Genomic DNA, 18,851 nt, shown 5'->3' with positions numbered 1-18,851 from the left:
TGGTAATGTTGGACGTTCAACGCAGAAATATAAACAATTTATGAAACTACCGGATGGAATGAATCTTTTCCCAAACATTGTAGATACAGATGGTCACAACTGTGGTCCATTACGATGACTTGATATGAACGTCCATGTTAAAGGCTTTATGGGTCTGAGATTAAGCATGGTTCCACCTGACTCCGATCTTGTGTGGTTTTATAGCAATTTTCATTGTCTGACTTGATGGAAAATCTGCTCAAAGTATTGTTCAGTACTTCAGAGCACACCTAATCGTATTAACTGGAGATGTTTGAGCATTCAAACATATAATAACTAATAAAAGTTATTTTGCCGAAACTTCGGCAAAATCAAGGACGTTGACAATTAAGAATGAAAGAGGAAACAGTGTAATGTTCAGCAGAGGCCAAAGTTCCAAGAGAGCAACAGAGGCTACTCTTTGAAGAGGTAAGCAATGGACTGTATGACTTTTGATTCAGCTAAAAATACACACTATGTTTGTATTGTAATCCCTCATCAGTCATCTTCATCCTCGCTATCAGACTCCTCTTTTTCTGCCTCCTTCTCCTTGGGGGGCGGCGGGGGTGGAAGGTCCAGACGGGCCCACGTCATGGGCTCAGACTTCTTCATGGCTATCTCGATCTTGGCAGCCATCATGTTTATGAGGCTTTTGCTCACATCGATCACCTACAAGGGAAAGAGAGAGTGTGACAAATATGGCTTAGTTCCTTTGGTATGAGGTGATCCCATATAAGCTGGTCTGGAAAACAAGAGTGAGTTATGAGCAGTTTCAAGTTATGTTTTAACTCGTGGTGTATATTCAGGTTAGGGGTGGGCTATATATCGAATATACTCAACGTATTGCGGCTCGTTCCATTTGGGATGTAGTAAATGACATTGAGTACAAATATTAATTGTTGCGCCATTTTTTAAGTCGCCAGCACGAAACTTTGGTGTTTTGCTCCTCCTGCATCTCTCCCCCTCTCACAAACATACTCTCCCGGAGGAGTGTGTGCGCCGTATGAGCACAGGGGTGCATATGGGGGGTATATTTATATATCTGGAGGGGAACAGGGAAAGAGCCTGAAGAGAGCGAAAGAAGTGAGATCAAAAACGGGAACAAAAGCATGCATTTTTAAAGACCAATCTTACTTCAAATGAGTGTTTGAATTTGTTTGCAAGAATGATCACGCTGGTATAATCATAAGCATCAACTGGTTAAATCCAACATATGGGCCAGCTCTAATTCAGGTGGGAATCTATTTTCTAGGTACAATTACTGTCATATTGAATTAGAACTGCAAATACCCCTGTTAAGATCACTAGCAAATTAGACTTATTAGACTTAATAGACTTATTATCAACCATGAAAGTATTTTATATTGCAGTATCGGGAGCGCAGTACAAAATAAATATATGTATTAAAACTGCCATATAGCAAGAATGACTGTCAGTTTAAAAGTGATGTTGTACTTACTCCCCACAAGGTGATTTTCTGCACAAATTTCTTCTCTCCCTCAAATATAACATGGATGTCGAGCTGAAGAAGAAAAGAGAAATAAACATGAGGTTGAGAAGAACACAATCCAAAACTCAGCCGTTTAGATATGGACAGAAATCCCCTGACAGAGTGATATTATCACTCACCGTGGTGCTGTTTGCTTCCACGTAGCATAGCTCTGGGACGGCGTTCTTGGCATAGATCGAGATGATGACCTGCGCCCCCGTCTGGTGCCAGTCAAACCGACATGGAACCACTTTCTTCCCCTGCGTGGAGATTTCACGAACCAACATTTAAAGCAATGTTTGGCTATTTAAGATACAGATTCAACAATTCAGTCTTGACTACAAAGTATTGTCTCCTCTCTGTGCTTTGAGCTGTTTTGAGTGTTTACTCTCAAATGGACTTGCACACAGATAAGCACCAGCTGCCAAACCTACATCATCCTTTTTCCTCCATAGATGTGTTCCCTTGGTACAGCCCTCTTGAGAGAGAAAGGTGTTAAAGTCTGAGGTTTTCCTCTTACAGCAGCTCCAGTATTTCATCCTGCAAGAAAGACACACACACACACACTCGCCTGGTTTTTAGCAGTCAATAACGTGTCACTCAAGAGAACCAGTGAACAAGACCAACAGGAAAATACTAGTGTCACTCATTACACTTCTTTCACATTGCTATCTGCTTTTTCATGTAAATATTGTGAAACACTGTATTTTTCGGTATTACTAACCCTTCATGGAAGACAGGAAATCCAGCGTGGTATGAGCACTCATCCAACTCGCTTGCATGTCCATCAAAACTCTGAAGATAACAGCAAACGGTTTGGTTCAAAAGATTGAAGTTGATTGTTTTTGTGAGCACAAATACGGATTCATTGTATGACACACATGTATGAGAATGAAAGATGACTAATATATTGTACTCCTCAACTTTGGAAAAAGTTTAAACATACCAATTTAGACTCCTCCCAGACCTTAATTGATTAATCAAGCAAAAAGCAGGCAGTCTGTGAGAGAATATCTCACGGATTTCAATCACATCAGTTAAAGTGATTTACATAATTGTTTTAAACCATTTAAGTCCCACTCCAAGCTTCTACAAAACCCGCCAATGCAAATTTTCTTTACAATTCATGTTCTAATCTTGGGGTTTCAGCTCTGACAGGCCCGATTAGCTTGAGCAAGAAATGTAGCTTTGCGAGGAGGAAGAAAATGAGCTGCATCTATTTCACCTTACCCAGAGCATTGAGCTCTTTTGGGGCAATATCATGATTTGTTTTCATTAAATGACATCTGTCATAAATCTCTTGAAATATGCAAATTGAATTTGGTTTACAAATCAAGAAGAAGATGAAACTTATTTGGCAGAATCCACAAAATCATGAATGTAAAGCAAATAAATTAGAACATTAATCTGCTGCTGCCAAATCCCTACAGAGGTATGGGTAAAGATAGAGATTTGTACTCATTTCAACACATTTTATACAGGTATACAAGTATACAGCAACACATTCACCTACTTTAGTACATCCTCCATTTTTACAGGATGTTCCAATCTTGAGCTCGTCATTATCTTCCTCTAGAAAAAAGGAGACAGAAATGGAGTAAAAAAAACTGACTTGGCTGTTTGAATCTAAAAAATGCATCTACAGCAATGATGTGTTGCCCCGTCCTTGCCATCTTTAACTCAAACGCCACAAACTCCCAGAGGCCATCCATTAACTTCCCCTGTCAACATGACCTTCCTGTCTACTGTAACAAGAAAAGGATGGTAATGGATGGTAGACAGTCTATGATAAAGGGGACCAAAAAAAACTGAAACATGGAAGGGACAAGAGGAGAAAAAAGGGAAAGATAATGCTCCACTATCACCTTTCTGCTCTGCTGTATTTTCAGACAGCTTCAGTCTCTCCAGAGCCTGCTTCAGAGAAGTAGAGACTTTATGCTGCATTCTCACCATCGGCTCATCAGCACTGCAACAGTGACACATCTATTAGAATTGAAACATTAACAAAGGAAGGGACAAATTGTATGTTTGCAAATCATTTGTTAATTGAAAACTATTTTTATTTTTATAATACTTTAAGTAAGGAATACATTGTCGGCAACATGACCTCAAAATGAGGTCTGTTGTACAGAGCCAGGCTAAGACCCTTACACTACTTGAAAGGAGTTTCACTATTCAGTAGTAATTGCTTCATCAGCTGCTTGTCCGTGTTCTTTTGAACTCTGTTGGGAAGCATCCAGGGTAAAAGACTAGAGAGCACCTCAGTATTCAGGCTGATTTAATACTTCAGATACCGTACCTATCCTTTGATGCATTTGATACTACACCAGAATAACTCAGAGCAGAATGGAATACGTGGGATAATAAGGATATATAGTTTTAAAGTGAAAGCCCTGTTGATGTACTCAATTGAAAATGTGTTTGTTTCCTTTAAATGTGATTTGGTAAAATTACAAATGGTATATAGATTGTTTGCTTTACTTAAAAAAACGAGAGCTGAGGGCACTGGTGTCAAACTCAAGGCCCGCAGGCCGAATCTGTCCCGCCAGGTAATTTTATGTGGCCCGCGACGGCTTCGCGGACCCGTTTTCAGTGAATTGTGGACCTTTGCATGGGCTTTTATTTTTAAGGCGCTTTTTTTTATGCAGAGGAATGCCATCTATTCACACTCGCATGAGATTACACGTTGGACTATTCGTGATAGTTCGCTTTATTCCCAACCTTTTTTATTTCATGTTTGTGCATGACAACACTGAGCCTTAAAAAAGGCTGAAGTTATAAAATTATTATTTGTGTTGTATTACCTCGTGTCCTTAAGATGCACTTTGGGGTTTTTAATTGAGTGTAAAAGGGAATATTTCAAACTATTTTTTTTGTGTTGGCATACTGTGATATTCTGTACTTTCTCAGTTTTAAACTGCACCATATCATTAAATTAATTTGAGAAGTTGAAAATGTTCCTCGCATTGGATCTCAGCTTGTCATTAAGGGGTCAAGGTGGGTCCTGCAGCCAGACCAGTTCAGAACGACTGCCCCAGACCAGTTCAGAACCACTGCCCCAGACCAGTTCAGAACCACTGCCCCAGACCACATGCATGTTCTTATTTGCTCACAATTATTTGTTGGACCAGTTATGTCCTTGTCAACTGTGACAAAAAAGCTTTGAAGAAAATTAATATAATAAAATGCGTTTGATCTTTGTTATTTTCTTCTGTTTTAAGTTTGATCTTTTATAATTGTATATTTATTATAATTTAGTAATGCGGGTTTCTTAACCCTAAATTAAATGGATTTCTGTCATAGTAACAGAGAAATTTGCTTACATATATTTTTACATTTATATAAATGCATTTACAATATTTTTACACTTGAATAAACAATAATCTAATACAAAGACAGATATTTAACATTATGTTCGGGAGTAGTTCAATGTATACAGTGTTACAGTTACAACCGGCCCTTTGAGGACGACCATGATGCTGATGTGGCCCGGGGTGAAAATTAGTTTGACACCCCTGGCTTAGAGTATTCCTATGGTATTGATTTAAATATTTACAAAAATATGTATGAAGTACAACCTTGGTCTGCGTATCGCCTCCTGGGGCTTTGGTGCGGAGATGATGTACTCGTTAAACTTTGGCTTTTGGTCATCTGCGTCTTTCTTATCTTCCGATGATGTCACATCTGGTTTTACCGGCTCAGGGGGCCTCTCCTTGTTGTGGGGACCTTTTGTGCAGCCCTGCGGAGGAGAAAGTCACTGTGTTAGACTCGAAGGCCAATATGCTATAGCAAAGGTGGCAGTCAATGCCTATGAAAACAATAGACAATGGAAACATGACCATGGAGGATTAAAAGTATGGATTAAAACAGAAACTAAAACTTACAACAATGCTGAGGAAGTCGGAGAAGTCAGTAGTTCTTCTCTTGCAGCAGGACCATCCCTTGAGAAAGTCAGCCAAACATTAACTTTGACCAGAGAACAATACACTGAGCTAACTGTACATTTTCAGGTATTTTACCTTCAATGCATCATGGAATACTGGGACTCCTGGATGATAGGTGCATCCTTCTGTGAAAATGAACACAACTTTTTTTTAATGTAGAGGACATATATGTGGCGATTTAAGAAGCTTTTCTGGTCTATATTTTTATGTACTCTAGTTTCAATAAAGACACAACACTTTTAAAGTACACCATGAAACCATTTTACAGAATGATGAGTAGAGTTAAGAAAAGAAAAGATATTTTGAGAATCAACTACTACAAAGCTATAGTCATTTAAAACATCATGATGTCTTGTCATCATATGCTATTCCTTTCATGTGTGGTATACCTATCAAAAGATGTCAGCAATGTCTGACACTGCCTCCATTTGTTCACTGTCGAAATGACTCAAGGTGCTAATGGTTAGACAGAACACCAAGTGGAGTCATTTTTTAAAGTTAGCAGGAAAAAGTTACACCCATCAGATAATGAGTTGTTAGCTGTAAAATCACCTAACATGCTGACTTGACCGACTGTAAATTGTTTGTAGTTTGTAGGAAATAATAATAATGTATTACATCTATTATAAATATGCATTATCTCTCTTTCTATCTCTGAAGGCAATTCAGTAGTTAACAGGAAACGAGTAATTAACAAAGAGTAATATCATCCTTGGTGTTTCGAACAAGAACTGATCATCTGTCTGAAAGGGACGTTGATACAGATAATTTGAAGATAGACTTGGCAAACTAAAAACACAAAGGATAAAGATAATTTAGGCATTGCAGATAATGCTATGTTTTTTTATACTCAGTATAACAATTCAGTTTGATAAAAAAATAGATGACAATTTCCACTACCTCACATAAAACTTAAATGATTTGCAATTTGCCCTTGCGAATTGCAACACACAAAATACATAGCCTTACGGTCTGGATTTATGATGTCCATCCGACAGTTTGACAAATCATCATTTAAGATTTACCTTATTTGAAAAGTACAGAGTGATTTTTTTAATGTCCTCTTTTTGGAACGGCCCTACAAGATAAATGACTGCTGAATGAAAAAAGAAAAAGTTGGCTTGGTGACGACATAAATCAAGAATTGTCCTTACAGCACAGTACCGCACAGCCTGAGCAATAACCCTTCTATGTGGGTGCCTTATACACGTATACCCTGAAAAGTAATGATAATATACTCTATTGTTATGAGAAGAGGCACCCTATTTAGAAATTGACTTTTTGTGAATTGCCCGACACTCACAGTTATATTACTTGAAGACAAAAGGAGGAACATTCAAGTGCATTTAAATGAGTGGTTTCATATAAACAAGGGTTCATGTTATCTGAAGGACACTGAAAATCAAGGCGTGATTTATCATGACAATGATCTTGTCCTTACACAACCTTGTAACTGAATTGTTAAGGTACTGCACTCCTGGAAGTTCATTGTTTTTTCATGAAGAGAATAAAAAGTTAATACTTTGTATATGTTATGAGCTAAAAGAGTAAGGAATGATTTATTACCCATCTGCTATTTTTTGTATACATAAAACAGGACAATATACGCCATGTATGTGGGGCATACCTGTAAATACAAACTCAGCTATTGCCTCAAACATGACACAAGGCAATGAGATGGGAATAAATTGCTCTGCTCATGATTTTGGACAGATGTTTATCAGATGTTCTGATTCTGAGACCCCTGGTTAATATGGACAATGTTCTCACTTTCACAGATTGTAATTTACCTGCTGGAAGCAGGCAGTGTTCAGTGTCCTCGGGCATAAGTCTGCATCCTACTGTAAGGAGAATGACTATCGCATCAATACATCTCAGCCTACTTCTACCCATGAAGCTCATAGGTTTGCATCTCTGCATGCTGAGGGGCAGGTATGCTATAAATACGACTATACCTGCAGCTTATTCTCAACTCAGTGGTATAACTTTGCAGTATTTATTTATGTTATCCCTCATTGAAGTGGCAGACAGCTCTAAAAGCTGCTGAAAAACAAGCAGCTTGATTTAGCACTCAATCATGAACACAGACACAACGTTATACTAATGGTCGTCGGCGTCTTTGAAGTTGATACAAACTTGATTTATCCACTTAGTGGTGATGGGGAAAAGGACGACAAAATGAGTGCACACGACACGTTGAATGGCATGCTTCTGAAACTTTAAACCGACACATTGTGTATGTGTGTGCGCGCGTTTGTGAGGGTGTGTGTGTGTCCTGTGCGGGACAATGGTTCTGCAAAGTCCTACGTTGCCGTCTAACTTGCTAATCACAGGGAGCTTAAGGTGCTAACAACATCGTGAAAAGTCACATCAAGCGTGTCGTTAGCTTGCTGAATGGTCGGCCACAGCAGTGCTGGTGAATGCAGGTGTCACTGTGTCGGGGTCCCGGGGTCCACTACACTTATACCGGGTTAGCTACACGGGGCCCAGCAGGCCTGCTCGCTGCGGAATATTCCAGATGATCATCAGAGGTGATCGTTAGCTCGCATGCTAACAGGCTGGTACGAGGCGCAGCAATAGTTCACGTTAGCTAACCAAGACACTACTCACCGTCGGGGTTCTTTTCTGGATCAAATCGCTGTCCGCATCCCTTATTGTAACACAACACGGACATGATGACGAGTGGAACAAGTTTAGCTGGTGGCCAGATGTGTGACTGACCTCTAATAATAAAACAAAACTCGTGTGTGTGAGAGATACGGAACTGTGGCTGGAGACCGCTGCACATACACTTCCGGATGTTGTCGGCTATGCTCGGCAAAGATCGGAGCTCAACCAGCCCGCCTCCTCCTCCATCCTGCGAGCGCTCAGTGGTCCCGCTCAGCCGACAACTGATGCTGACCGCTTTCTAACTTCAACGACATGTTCCTGATACCGTATCTCGGAGCTTAACCTTGCTCAGCAAATTACACCCATCTGTTTTAACGACAGTTTTGTGTGAACTATTGCAGGTGAAGTCGAAGTAGCCCACTGCACATTACATTAGTTAGGTGCAGTAAACTGGGGGTAGAGATTGTTAGTTGTACGAGGATCACTGCTGTCCATTTCACCAACGACTTCTGCGCGATTGTGTGCGTTATGCTTTTCTTCTTTCTGACTGTCGGAGAGGGGATGGAAAAGGATTTACTTTCACTGATTACAGCTGTTTCGTGTAAAGGTAGGACAAGCTCTGATGTGTGACTGAGGTCTGTGTGTAAGATAGTATATTGTTGCTCGAGACTGTAGCTTAATGAACTCGTGGATTTTGCACGGAGGCGAGCTCCATAGCATCTGCATCAACATGGTAGACGATAAATGCACCTCACAATCTCCCGGGACAGTCACCTTCTGGGGATTGTTAATTGTGAGTCGCTGGGTTCTGACAGCCTATTCGGTGTGCTATTATTTATCTATACTATGTCCTACATACAGGGCAAGAGGGCATATTTCATATAGTTTAAATACACACACACACACACACACACACACACACACACACACACACACACACACACACACACACACACACACACACACACACATGGTGGTATTAACAATACCACCAAGTGCACAGTATATAAATACCAGTGAAAGTCATTAACAATTGTACTTAAAAGCAAAAGTAGACTTAAAAAGTATTTGCATCAGAATATGCTTATAAATAAAAGTACAGTGCAAAACGGCCAATTAGGGATACAGAATGTTTAGGCATCACTCTTGTTGCAGAAGGTGTCCCTATATTTCATTTGATTTACTGCTGGTAGCTTAATCAATTACAATACATTATCATTTATTAGATTATATATATTTTGGATAAAAGGATGAATTTAGCTCAGATGCAAACTTGCGCAACTCATTTCTTGTGTATATCTTTTTTGAAATTGTGCCAAATAATGTTTTTCAGACCAAGGCTGTCTTTTGCCCCATACATTTTTTCTTGTGGAAATACCACACCCTGGTTGTCAGTTGCTGAAGAATAACAAGCCCTTGTGTCTTTTAGACACTCTGTATTACACTAACAGTGATTGCTCCTGATCCCTGCTATTTTATTTGGTGACATGATGTGTTTCACTGAGGGTGTGTAAGTGTGGTGTACTTTGATGTGGTTTGTTTCAAGATATGTCAGTTCTTCTTCTTAGCCTTTTGGGGTGTTTCTATGTTTGAATGCAAACTGTTGAAGCGCAACATCGAATATGCTATCATATCCCTGTAGTGATAAGAAGTACCCCTGGAATATCTTTTTAACTTTTGTCTCAGTTCTCTGTCAAATTTTTAGCATGCAGAGCGCATGTCTTTAACAACTCACCAACTGAATCAGATCTGTTTTTCTTTTTTATTCTTTCCAAATATAGGGTGACTGGGTGATGGAATAAGGATGAGGCATAATCGGTGGGGAAATATGCTTCCTCTACCCAACCTTTCTCTTTTTTTCCATTGTATATACTTCTTCCGTCTCTTCGGTTTTCCCTCAACCCATGCCCAGTACCTGACAGAATCAAGGGCAGGACAAGGTCTGCTGCTCTTTACCCAGCCTGCCTATAATGCTTCCATCTTCGAGAACTCTGCCACAAGAACCTATACAAGTAGTGATATCAAAATGGGCATTATTCTTGGACCACCTCAGTCTTTAGACATAAAATACTCTATTGCGTCTGGAGACCGTGAGGGAATCTTCCAGGCTGACGAGTTTGTAATGGGAGATTTTTGTTTTCTCCGTATACGCACTAACGGAGGCAGTGGTGCAACATTGAACCGAGAAGTACAGGACAATTACACACTGACAGTCAAGGCATCTGCCCATGGAGGCCTAGAGGCCTTAGCCACTGTTTATATCAAGGTCTTGGATACCAATGATCTCCGACCTCTCTTCTCCCCTACCTCCTATTCATTCATTGTCTCCGAGAGTGCCCCTCTGGGTGCCAGCATAGGACGCGTAACAGCCACAGATGCTGATGTGGGCTCCAACGGGGAGTTCTACTACTTCTTCAAGAACAGAATTGAACTCTTCGCTGTTCATCCGACCAGCGGGGTCATCACCCTGACAGGTCGGCCCAGAATGGACAAAAAAGACAGATTTGAGCTGGAGGTGCAAGTGGTCGACAGAGGAATGAAACTATATGGGAACAATGGTATCAGCAGCACTGCTAGGCTGGTCCTAACTGTGGAGCGAGTTAATGAATTTGCTCCTGTTCTCAAAGCAGTTGCTGTTGTTCCATCATGGGCGGACAAGGACCCCGTCTATGTCATAATGACTGTGAAGGACAAAGACGAAGGGGCATCTGGGGATATAGAGTGGGTGTCCATCATTGAGGGTGACCCCCTTGAACAATTTGTGATTGATCGATCGCCTGTCGGAAATGATTATCGGGTTATAGCATCAGAATTGTTTGACTGGGATACGTTTCCCTATGGCTGCAACTTAACCTTCCAAGCTAAAGACAGGGGTATACCTCCAAAGTTTTCTAATACTCAAGTTGTTCAGTTGTTGGTTACAAAGCCAGACCCTGTGTTGGCGAATTTCGAGAAAGATGTTTATGTAGTCAAGCTGAGTGAAATATCTCCCCCAGGCACTATTGTAGAGGTGGTAAAAATCTCCCCAGCTCCTCTGAGTGTCAATTACAGCTTCAGCAGCCCTTCAGATCTAATGTACTTTGATATAAACCCTTTGACTGGAGTTATTATGACCACAAGGCAGCTGACAAGGATATCACTGGATTTTGTGGAGATGGAGGTGGTTGATATTATCAGTCAGCAGCAAGCAAGAGTTCAAATCACCATAGATGATGCTAATGACAACGCTCCAGTGTTCAACAGGCCATTCTATGATATTGCAATCAACGAGAGCTTACCTGTAGGCACTGTTGCTCTCGTAGTGTCTGCTGTTGATGCTGATAAAGGAGAGAATGGTTACATAACCCACACAATAAGTGGCGAACATAATCTTCCATTTTCAATAGACCAGGACACAGGGGAGGTAAGGATCACAAGAGACCTAGATTTTGAGTCATCAGATGACATCTATGCTTTTGCAGTGCGGGCCTCTGATTGGGGTTCACCCTACCGAAGGGAGAGTGAAGTTAATGTCACCATTCGTCTGATAAATATAAATGACAACCAGCCTCTCTTTGAGAGAGTGTCCTGCAAGGGGATGATCAGCCGTGATTTTCCTGTCAGTCAGACTATTGTCACCTTGTCAGCTGTGGACATAGACGAGCTAGGAATAGTGACCTACAAGATATTGTCTGGGAACGAGTTAGACTATTTTAACTTAAATGCAGACTCCGGGGCTTTGTCATTGAAAAGATCGTTTGAAGTGACTAATTTAAAAAGTGGGATATTCAACCTGAAAATAGTGGCAGCAGATGGTGAGATGTGCTCTGATCCTACATTTGTGAACGTATCTGTGGTGAGGGGTAGGATGCCACCCATGGGGTTCAACTGCAAGGAGACCAGGGTAGCCCAGCTGTTGGCAGAAAAAATGGTCTCGAAAGCGTCTGCTATGGCTAGACCAAGACCAGATGAGCGATATACAGACCTTTTCTCTGTAAACCAACGCACTCCACAGTTTGAGGCCTTACCTACCAGTATTCTAGTGAGAGAAGACCTTGCTGCTGGTGCCAGTGTATTTCAGGTGAGAGCACGAGATGGCGACACAGGCTTCAATGGCCGTGTTCTATTTTCCATATCTGATGGTAACAAAGAAAACTGCTTCAACATCAATATGGAGAATGGGTTGATAACTGTGTTGCAGCCACTTGACCGCGAGCGATTGGATCGTTACTTCCTTAATATCACCGTCTACGATCAGGGTGTTCCTCCGATGTGCAATTGGAGACTACTGACTGTGATCATTGAAGACGCAAATGACAATGACCCCCAGTTTTATCAGGAAAGCTTCTCTGCTCTTGTTGCAGAAAACTCGGCCATTGGAATTGAAGTTATTACCATGACTGCATTTGACAGAGACATAGGTCAAAATGGACAGCTGTCCTATGTAATGCTGACCAGTGTCCCTCAGTTTGGTATTGACAGCGAAACTGGAAGTGTATTTGTTTCTAGCCACCTGGACAGAGAAACCATCCCAATGTTCACATTGAAGATTGAAGTGCGAGACAAGGCTGAAAGAGGCACTCGTAGGTCATCAGTGACTACTCTCACTGTAATAGTGGAGGATGTCAATGATTGCGCCCCAGCTTTCATCCCTAGCAGCTATAGTGCTCGAGTACTGGAGGACCTGCCACCAGGGGCTGTGATTACCTGGGTGCATGCTCAGGACCCCGACATGGGTCCCAGTGGACAGGTCCGATACTCCTTGATTAATGACTTCAATGGCACTTTTGAGGTAGGTGATGTCACTATTTGTATATTCTCTATACTGTTGCATATGCTGATCCTTTTTTATTGACAGTTTATGATGTATGGGATTATACTGTGTTATGCTTTGTACAGATCAATGCTGTGAGTGGAGTTTTGAGGATTAGGAAGGAGCTGGACTTTGAGAAACAACAGTTTTTCAACCTGACATTACTTGCTGAGGATAGAGGAGTACCCAGCCTCACCAGTCAGACATTTGTGGAGGTGGAGGTATGTAACACACATATAAAAACACATTTGTATTGAAAGAAATTCAAAACCAGTTTCATCAAATAGGCATTGACATTTATAGTTTTGTTTGTTCATTTCAAGCTTCAAATGTTGATATGACCACCCAACATGTATTTCTTCCTTAATGCTACCCCTACTTTTATTATTAGAAAGTAAACCAATTCCATTATATTTCAATCCATTTAATTTCATGAAATGGACCATTTAGGGTACACTAGCAAAGTCATAAATGATTCACCAAAATTATGACTTCATGAATAGCTGCTAGCTGTAATGTAATTACTGTTTTTTGTAATGTAATATGTTAAATTGTTTGAATGTTATATTGTACGACCATACTGTTTACTTATATACATATCTTCACACAATTCTTCAAAATCTAAGCCATAAACCTTTTTTATCAGGTGGTGGATGTCAATGAGAATTTGTATGCACCCTACTATTCTGACTTTGCGCTGAAAGGCTCAGTGAAGGAGAACTCTCGTGCAGGCACAAGTGTCCTGACAGTCAACGCTAAGGATGATGACAAGGGGCGAGATGGGGTGGTGAGGTACTCTGTCAGAGGTGGCAGCGGACTGGGCACTTTCACCATTGACGAAGAAACAGGTGAGACACAAGATCAATTCTGAAGCCTATTTATGTAAAGTGGAAATCCAATAACTTACAGGGCCATCCATGTGTGGAATATCAACATTTAAACCTGTTGTTAATCATTACTTATTGTAGGAAACGTACTATTACTGTGCCATTGCTGATTATTTTCACGTGTGTAGTTGTGTAGTTGTTGCTCACTCATTTTATTTATCTGTCATATAGTTGTAAGCATTGCATGTGAGAAAGCATCACCACTTGATACCATGTATATGTGTATTTGAGGGAGAGAGGTGAAGAGAGTGTGAGGTACAGTCAAAGTCCGAGTGGTGACGGGGCTTCACGTGGGAGCTGTGCACTGGGAGATCATTACTGTAATGAGGGCAGCATGGCAGCTACACAGGCTGGGCCTCAGGCCGCTCAGTACAACTGATCCAGCGCTGTGTGGATAACATTGATCAAGGCTGTCCTACACACCACCACCATCCTTTCCAAGAGTAGTGAAATCACTGTGATTTATTAAAAGAGTCCTGACCCAAAAAAATAAAAGCGTGCAGTTGTCTCTAAGTTTTCTGTAGTGTCAAAGCACAGCTGAAATCATGTTGATCCAAACAAGAGACCTCGACTCACTCACCCAGGGATAACATTAATCAAATATCCAGTATGAAAATAGAACAGTTCATATAAGTTCATATTGGCACATGGAAGGCCAACTCTTTCTCGCTCCCTATATATAAGCATTAAGATATGCAACTTAAATGTCAGTCTTAACACTGAAAATTCAAAAACATTTATATAATATGACAACATGAACAGTTGGAAAATGTGGCATGTGCTATATTTCCACCTGAGAAATATAACTCATACTTGCATAGTTTATATTTCAACACAAGTGGGTGTAAGTGAGAATTCTTTCTTTCCCATCAAGAGTTTTCTGTTTCCGTCCACGGTGCTGAAGCTTTTAAACCGACCGGTAAGCTTTCTCAGTCTCTCTCCATGGTGCTGAAACAAATTCCAAGCTCCAAAATCAGTTCCTCATTCCCTCATCCTCCAGGGTACGCCATAGTAAGTAGTGCTTCACAATTACCCCTGATGCCAAGTCTTACCACTAACAGATCCTATATTGCGTATAAGCATGCAAATTGTATGAAGTCGCTATTTTCCTGTCTAAAAGAAATAATTCATTAGTATGGGACTGTTCTGCCTACAGTCTCTATTGATGTAATATTGAATGTAACCAGATACACCACTTCATAGCAAAATAATAAATGCTATGATTTAATCAGTACTGTTTGTAATACTTCATAAATTATTTAAATTGTACTTACTCAATACGACACTAATTCAATTATGACATAACAAATCCAGTTTCACTCTTTTGTATCAATTTGTGACTTAAAAGTGTTTGTTTTCAAATGAATGAATATATTTTATTGTATTTGATATCACCCACATCTTCATTTTGCCTAGTAAAACGTAGTTTGTATCCAGTCAACATTACTAATCATTATATTTAGACAAAATAAATATTGTGCATAAATAAAATGTACATTTTTAAATACACCATTAATTTTAACAGTCAAGTCTTCAAGCAGAAGAATAGTACAATATAAAGTAGGAAAAGGGGATAATAGATTATTATTAACCAATGCACCAATAATAGCTGGGGGATTATTATCATGGGACTATCTAGTGACTCATCATGAAAACCATGTAGGCAAAAAAAAGAAGATACGTTATGAAAAACACTGTATTAGTTGATATTTTTAAACAACTTGGGAAAAATGTACCTAAACCCACATTTGTCACTAGTACTGGTACTATATGATTAGAACAATATTTTATAGAACAGCAACTCAAATAAATTGTCACTACAATACAATGTAGTGAACAGTGGCTGGCTGAAAGGAAATAAATAGATATGGTTAATTATAGCTAGTAGAGTTTATTTTAGCTCTTAGTTTTAGGAGTTAAATGACAGCCTTCCTCTTTCTTCACCTCTTGTCACACTGGTCCCTACTGTACATGACTTGCACTGGAGGCCTGTATTGACCTTTAACTAGGCTAATTAGTATTGACTGTTGAGAGGGGAACAGATGGACAAATGGAGAGAGCTCTGTGTTCACACATATACCTACGTAGACATTATTACACATGCATGGTGTATACACTGCACTCATAGACAAAACACTGTTACAGTACACAGACAGATCCCCACAGACTTCTGGTAGTACTTGGTGCTGTTATTTACTTTAGAATTAAAATCTCAGTAAGGCGTATAGCAGCCAGTGAGAAAGTTTATTGAGTGCAGATTTTCCAGGGGAAATCAGAGTGCTTGTTAGAGCAGAAAGTGGAGGGAGAGGGTAGTGGAAGTGAAGCGAAGAGAGGAAGGAAGAGGATGCAGGGGAGTCTGGAGTACATAAAAAGTGTCAGAAAAAAAAATACTGCTTTCTTCCTCACATGCCTTCATATATATCCATTATTTATTTATTTAGTATTTATTTTTTCCTTTTTGGAACTTTGTTTTTAAGTTGCGACTTTTGTTATTTTCTCACCCCAAACAAGAGAAAAGTCCCTCGTCCTTTTGTGGAATTAGATGAAACGATTTTACGAAAGTTATCCCTCATCAAGTGTTTCATTTCATCTTTAGCTTATAGAAGTCCGTGTTGTCAGGCTTGGACAGAGTAGCACCCCTCTGTCCTCCCACCATGCATTTAGCTGCCATGTTGAGTGGCTCAGGACAGCTCTGACTGCTTGTCAATCTGTGGCTCCTAGTGCCAGAACTAAGTGAAGATGGAGTGAGACTGACAGTGAGAGTGAGTAAAAGGGACAGAGAGAATCATATATTGTGTGATAAATCCATTTTGTTAAGCCTGTCTTGACATGTGCATTCCATCCCTCCTATAAATTGTAAATTGTCTCTGTGATGAATCTTCTGTAGCCCATGACAACCCACATTTTCTTTTCTTTTTTACTGTTTATGAATTTCCCACGTTTTATATTTAGATGCTTAAGATGACTCTCCCCTTCTATGGGTGGAAAGTATACTACAGGGGCTACCTATCAGAAAAGAAGTAGGATCTTCTTGGCCTAAATGCTTAGCACTCCTGTACTTTGAACACAAATTTGTATTCTTGTCCTTGGTTAAGGGGAAAGCAAGCCCTGCAATTTCTCATTGGGTAGCTGTCAGAAACCACTGCTCCTCTATTAGTAGGTTTGCAAGCGCCAGAATTTGTAACAGCCGGGATAAAGCAGTCTTTCCGTTACAGGCAAACACACTTTTAAAAAGCAATCTATCTTGCATTTGTAAAAAATGTACAGGCTGTACTTTTGATGGCTTTCTTTTCTGCCACATACAGAGCTATTCCGTTGTGCCTCGAGATGCAGAGAAAATATTGATTATTTTATATATGGTAGCATTCATTAGGCCCCAAAACATGTTTTTCCAGAATGAAGAAGTTGAATAGACTTACCACATGGATGTAAACCCCAGCGTACTGTTAACGTCTAGATTTGAAAATGTGCCATGACCCTTCAATTTCTTTTTCACCCTTTGAAGTGTTTTACTTATGGTAAAAATGGATGCTGTCAAGTCAGATTTATATTGAATTCACTGAATAGCGCCTGTCGGTCTTAAAGTTCAAAGAGCTTTTGAAAGAGCCGGCTCTGTTTTCCTCGCGTCTCTCGGTCGAGAGTTCTGACAGAGATGAGATGTGGTTTGAAAAGGACATGGTCAAGGACGACAGAGCTAAGAAGTGTTTCAACAAACACTTTTACTATGCCTTGTGCATGCTCTCGGGCAGCTGCTTAGTCATAACCTGACATGCACACACACACACACACGTTCTGGTAATAACATAACACCTTTGCTGTGCGGCAGAGGAAGCTACAAGATAGAAAAAAGGCCACACAGTCACACCTTGAGTCACTGATTTGTATGCTTGTGGGATGTAACCTGGGCATGCAGGGTTGAGGGTTGAGGATGAGTGGAAAGCCAAATGTTAGAAAGCAGCAGACATCTGCTGTATGAAAATGATTGTAAGAATACTAATCAAATGTAATCATCTATTTAGAGATGATCAGACGCTCAAGTTCTCTGATTAGACGATTTTATGTTTATGATTGTTCAGACGGTATCTTTTTAACAGGGTGACCGAGGTTTGGCATAGAATCAAATAGTGTCACTGAGCATATTTCTCCCAGGGCTGTGGTGTCCGGGCTGGACTGTCTTGGCTCTCTTTGCCTACCTGGAGTCATAGACCTTCATCTATATGTCAAATTAAAGGATTTGGTCTTCTTGCACTGCATGGCTCGGTTTTTGATAAAATGTGTAGCCTTGTGGTGACATTGAAAACTAAGATACATATGAAGTTTATGTTCAATAATATGAATTTAGACCTTCCAACTAACACCAAATACTACTCCTTCTACAACTCCTTCTAATATAACATACATTGCAAGCCTTTGCTTGCGAGACTCATAAATTCTCTAACATCATCAACTTCAACCGGTATGTAATGATAAGAGGTGAAACGGCAGCGTGGGGGTTTTGGAAAGCATACAAGAGCCTAAGTAAATATACACTCTCTCACATGTCCTGTCTCAGCTCTGCCTCGCATCTTGTTGGGGCTAATTGCTTGTGAACTGAACACAGACTCAGCGAGCATTGACAAACGCATGTCTCACTGAGACTCATGCTGGTTTTTAAAAGTTGGTGTGCACTGAGCAGAAATGCATCAACTGCTCCCTTTGCCCTTATGATGGGTTCAGTCTATTTATTCTTAGCTGACTTGTGTTGTTTTATGTCAATATAAATGATGCAATTAGATAAATATGGTTGTTTTGTATCTTAACTAAAGGCTTCCTTGAAAAAATAGACCACATGTGACATACACAGCCTTGCATCATTGGGCTTCAGCGCTCTTGAGAATGTCATACAAATGACACAAGTGGACCCTAAAACCCACAGTTAGTTTGTGTCATTGTTTTAGTGTTTACATGGACATCCCTATGCATGACTGGTTTTACAAAAAAGAGGCACCCATGTGTCATCCATTGTGAGTGTACTCTTTGTCCCTCAAGAGGTCACCAAAGCTGTCAGCTGCTCGTCTCCCTAAGGCCGCTAAAGACACGCCAGTCAATATGTGTGAGTGTCTGCGAGTGTG

The 18,851-nt window shown here is 40.3% G+C and overlaps 2 protein-coding genes across 2 annotated transcripts in view; one reads left to right on the top strand and one right to left on the bottom strand.

Moving 5' to 3' along the window:
* Positions 1-6: 6 nt before the first annotated feature.
* Positions 7-8,125, bottom strand: chordc1b (cysteine and histidine-rich domain (CHORD) containing 1b; the record flags this gene model as incomplete). The annotated part of the gene is made up of 11 exons (XM_079237079.1): positions 7-687; positions 1,478-1,540; positions 1,648-1,767; positions 1,942-2,047; positions 2,232-2,302; positions 3,021-3,079; positions 3,373-3,473; positions 5,086-5,246; positions 5,392-5,448; positions 5,527-5,576; positions 8,062-8,125. 11 exons carry the CDS (start codon positions 8,123-8,125, stop codon positions 517-519), a joined length of 1,023 nt encoding a protein of 340 aa, XP_079093205.1. The 3' UTR covers positions 7-516.
* A 1,740-nt stretch (positions 8,126-9,865) lies between these two features.
* fat3b (FAT atypical cadherin 3b) overlaps positions 9,866-18,851 on the top strand; it is a gene marked incomplete at both ends in the record, with an annotated part of 60,758 nt that continues 51,772 nt past the window's right edge. The window contains 3 exons of the mRNA XM_079238068.1: positions 9,866-12,832; positions 12,940-13,074; positions 13,500-13,701. Coding sequence (XP_079094194.1) covers positions 9,866-12,832; positions 12,940-13,074; positions 13,500-13,701 — 3,304 coding nt within the window. The remainder of the gene's footprint in view (positions 12,833-12,939; positions 13,075-13,499; positions 13,702-18,851) is intronic.

This window comes from Taurulus bubalis (assembly GCF_910589615.1).
Source record: "Taurulus bubalis genome assembly, chromosome: 2".
Lineage (NCBI taxonomy): Eukaryota > Metazoa > Chordata > Actinopteri > Perciformes > Cottidae > Taurulus > Taurulus bubalis.
Note: the sequence above shows the minus strand (reverse complement) of the source record. Positions and strands in the feature narration are given on the sequence as shown.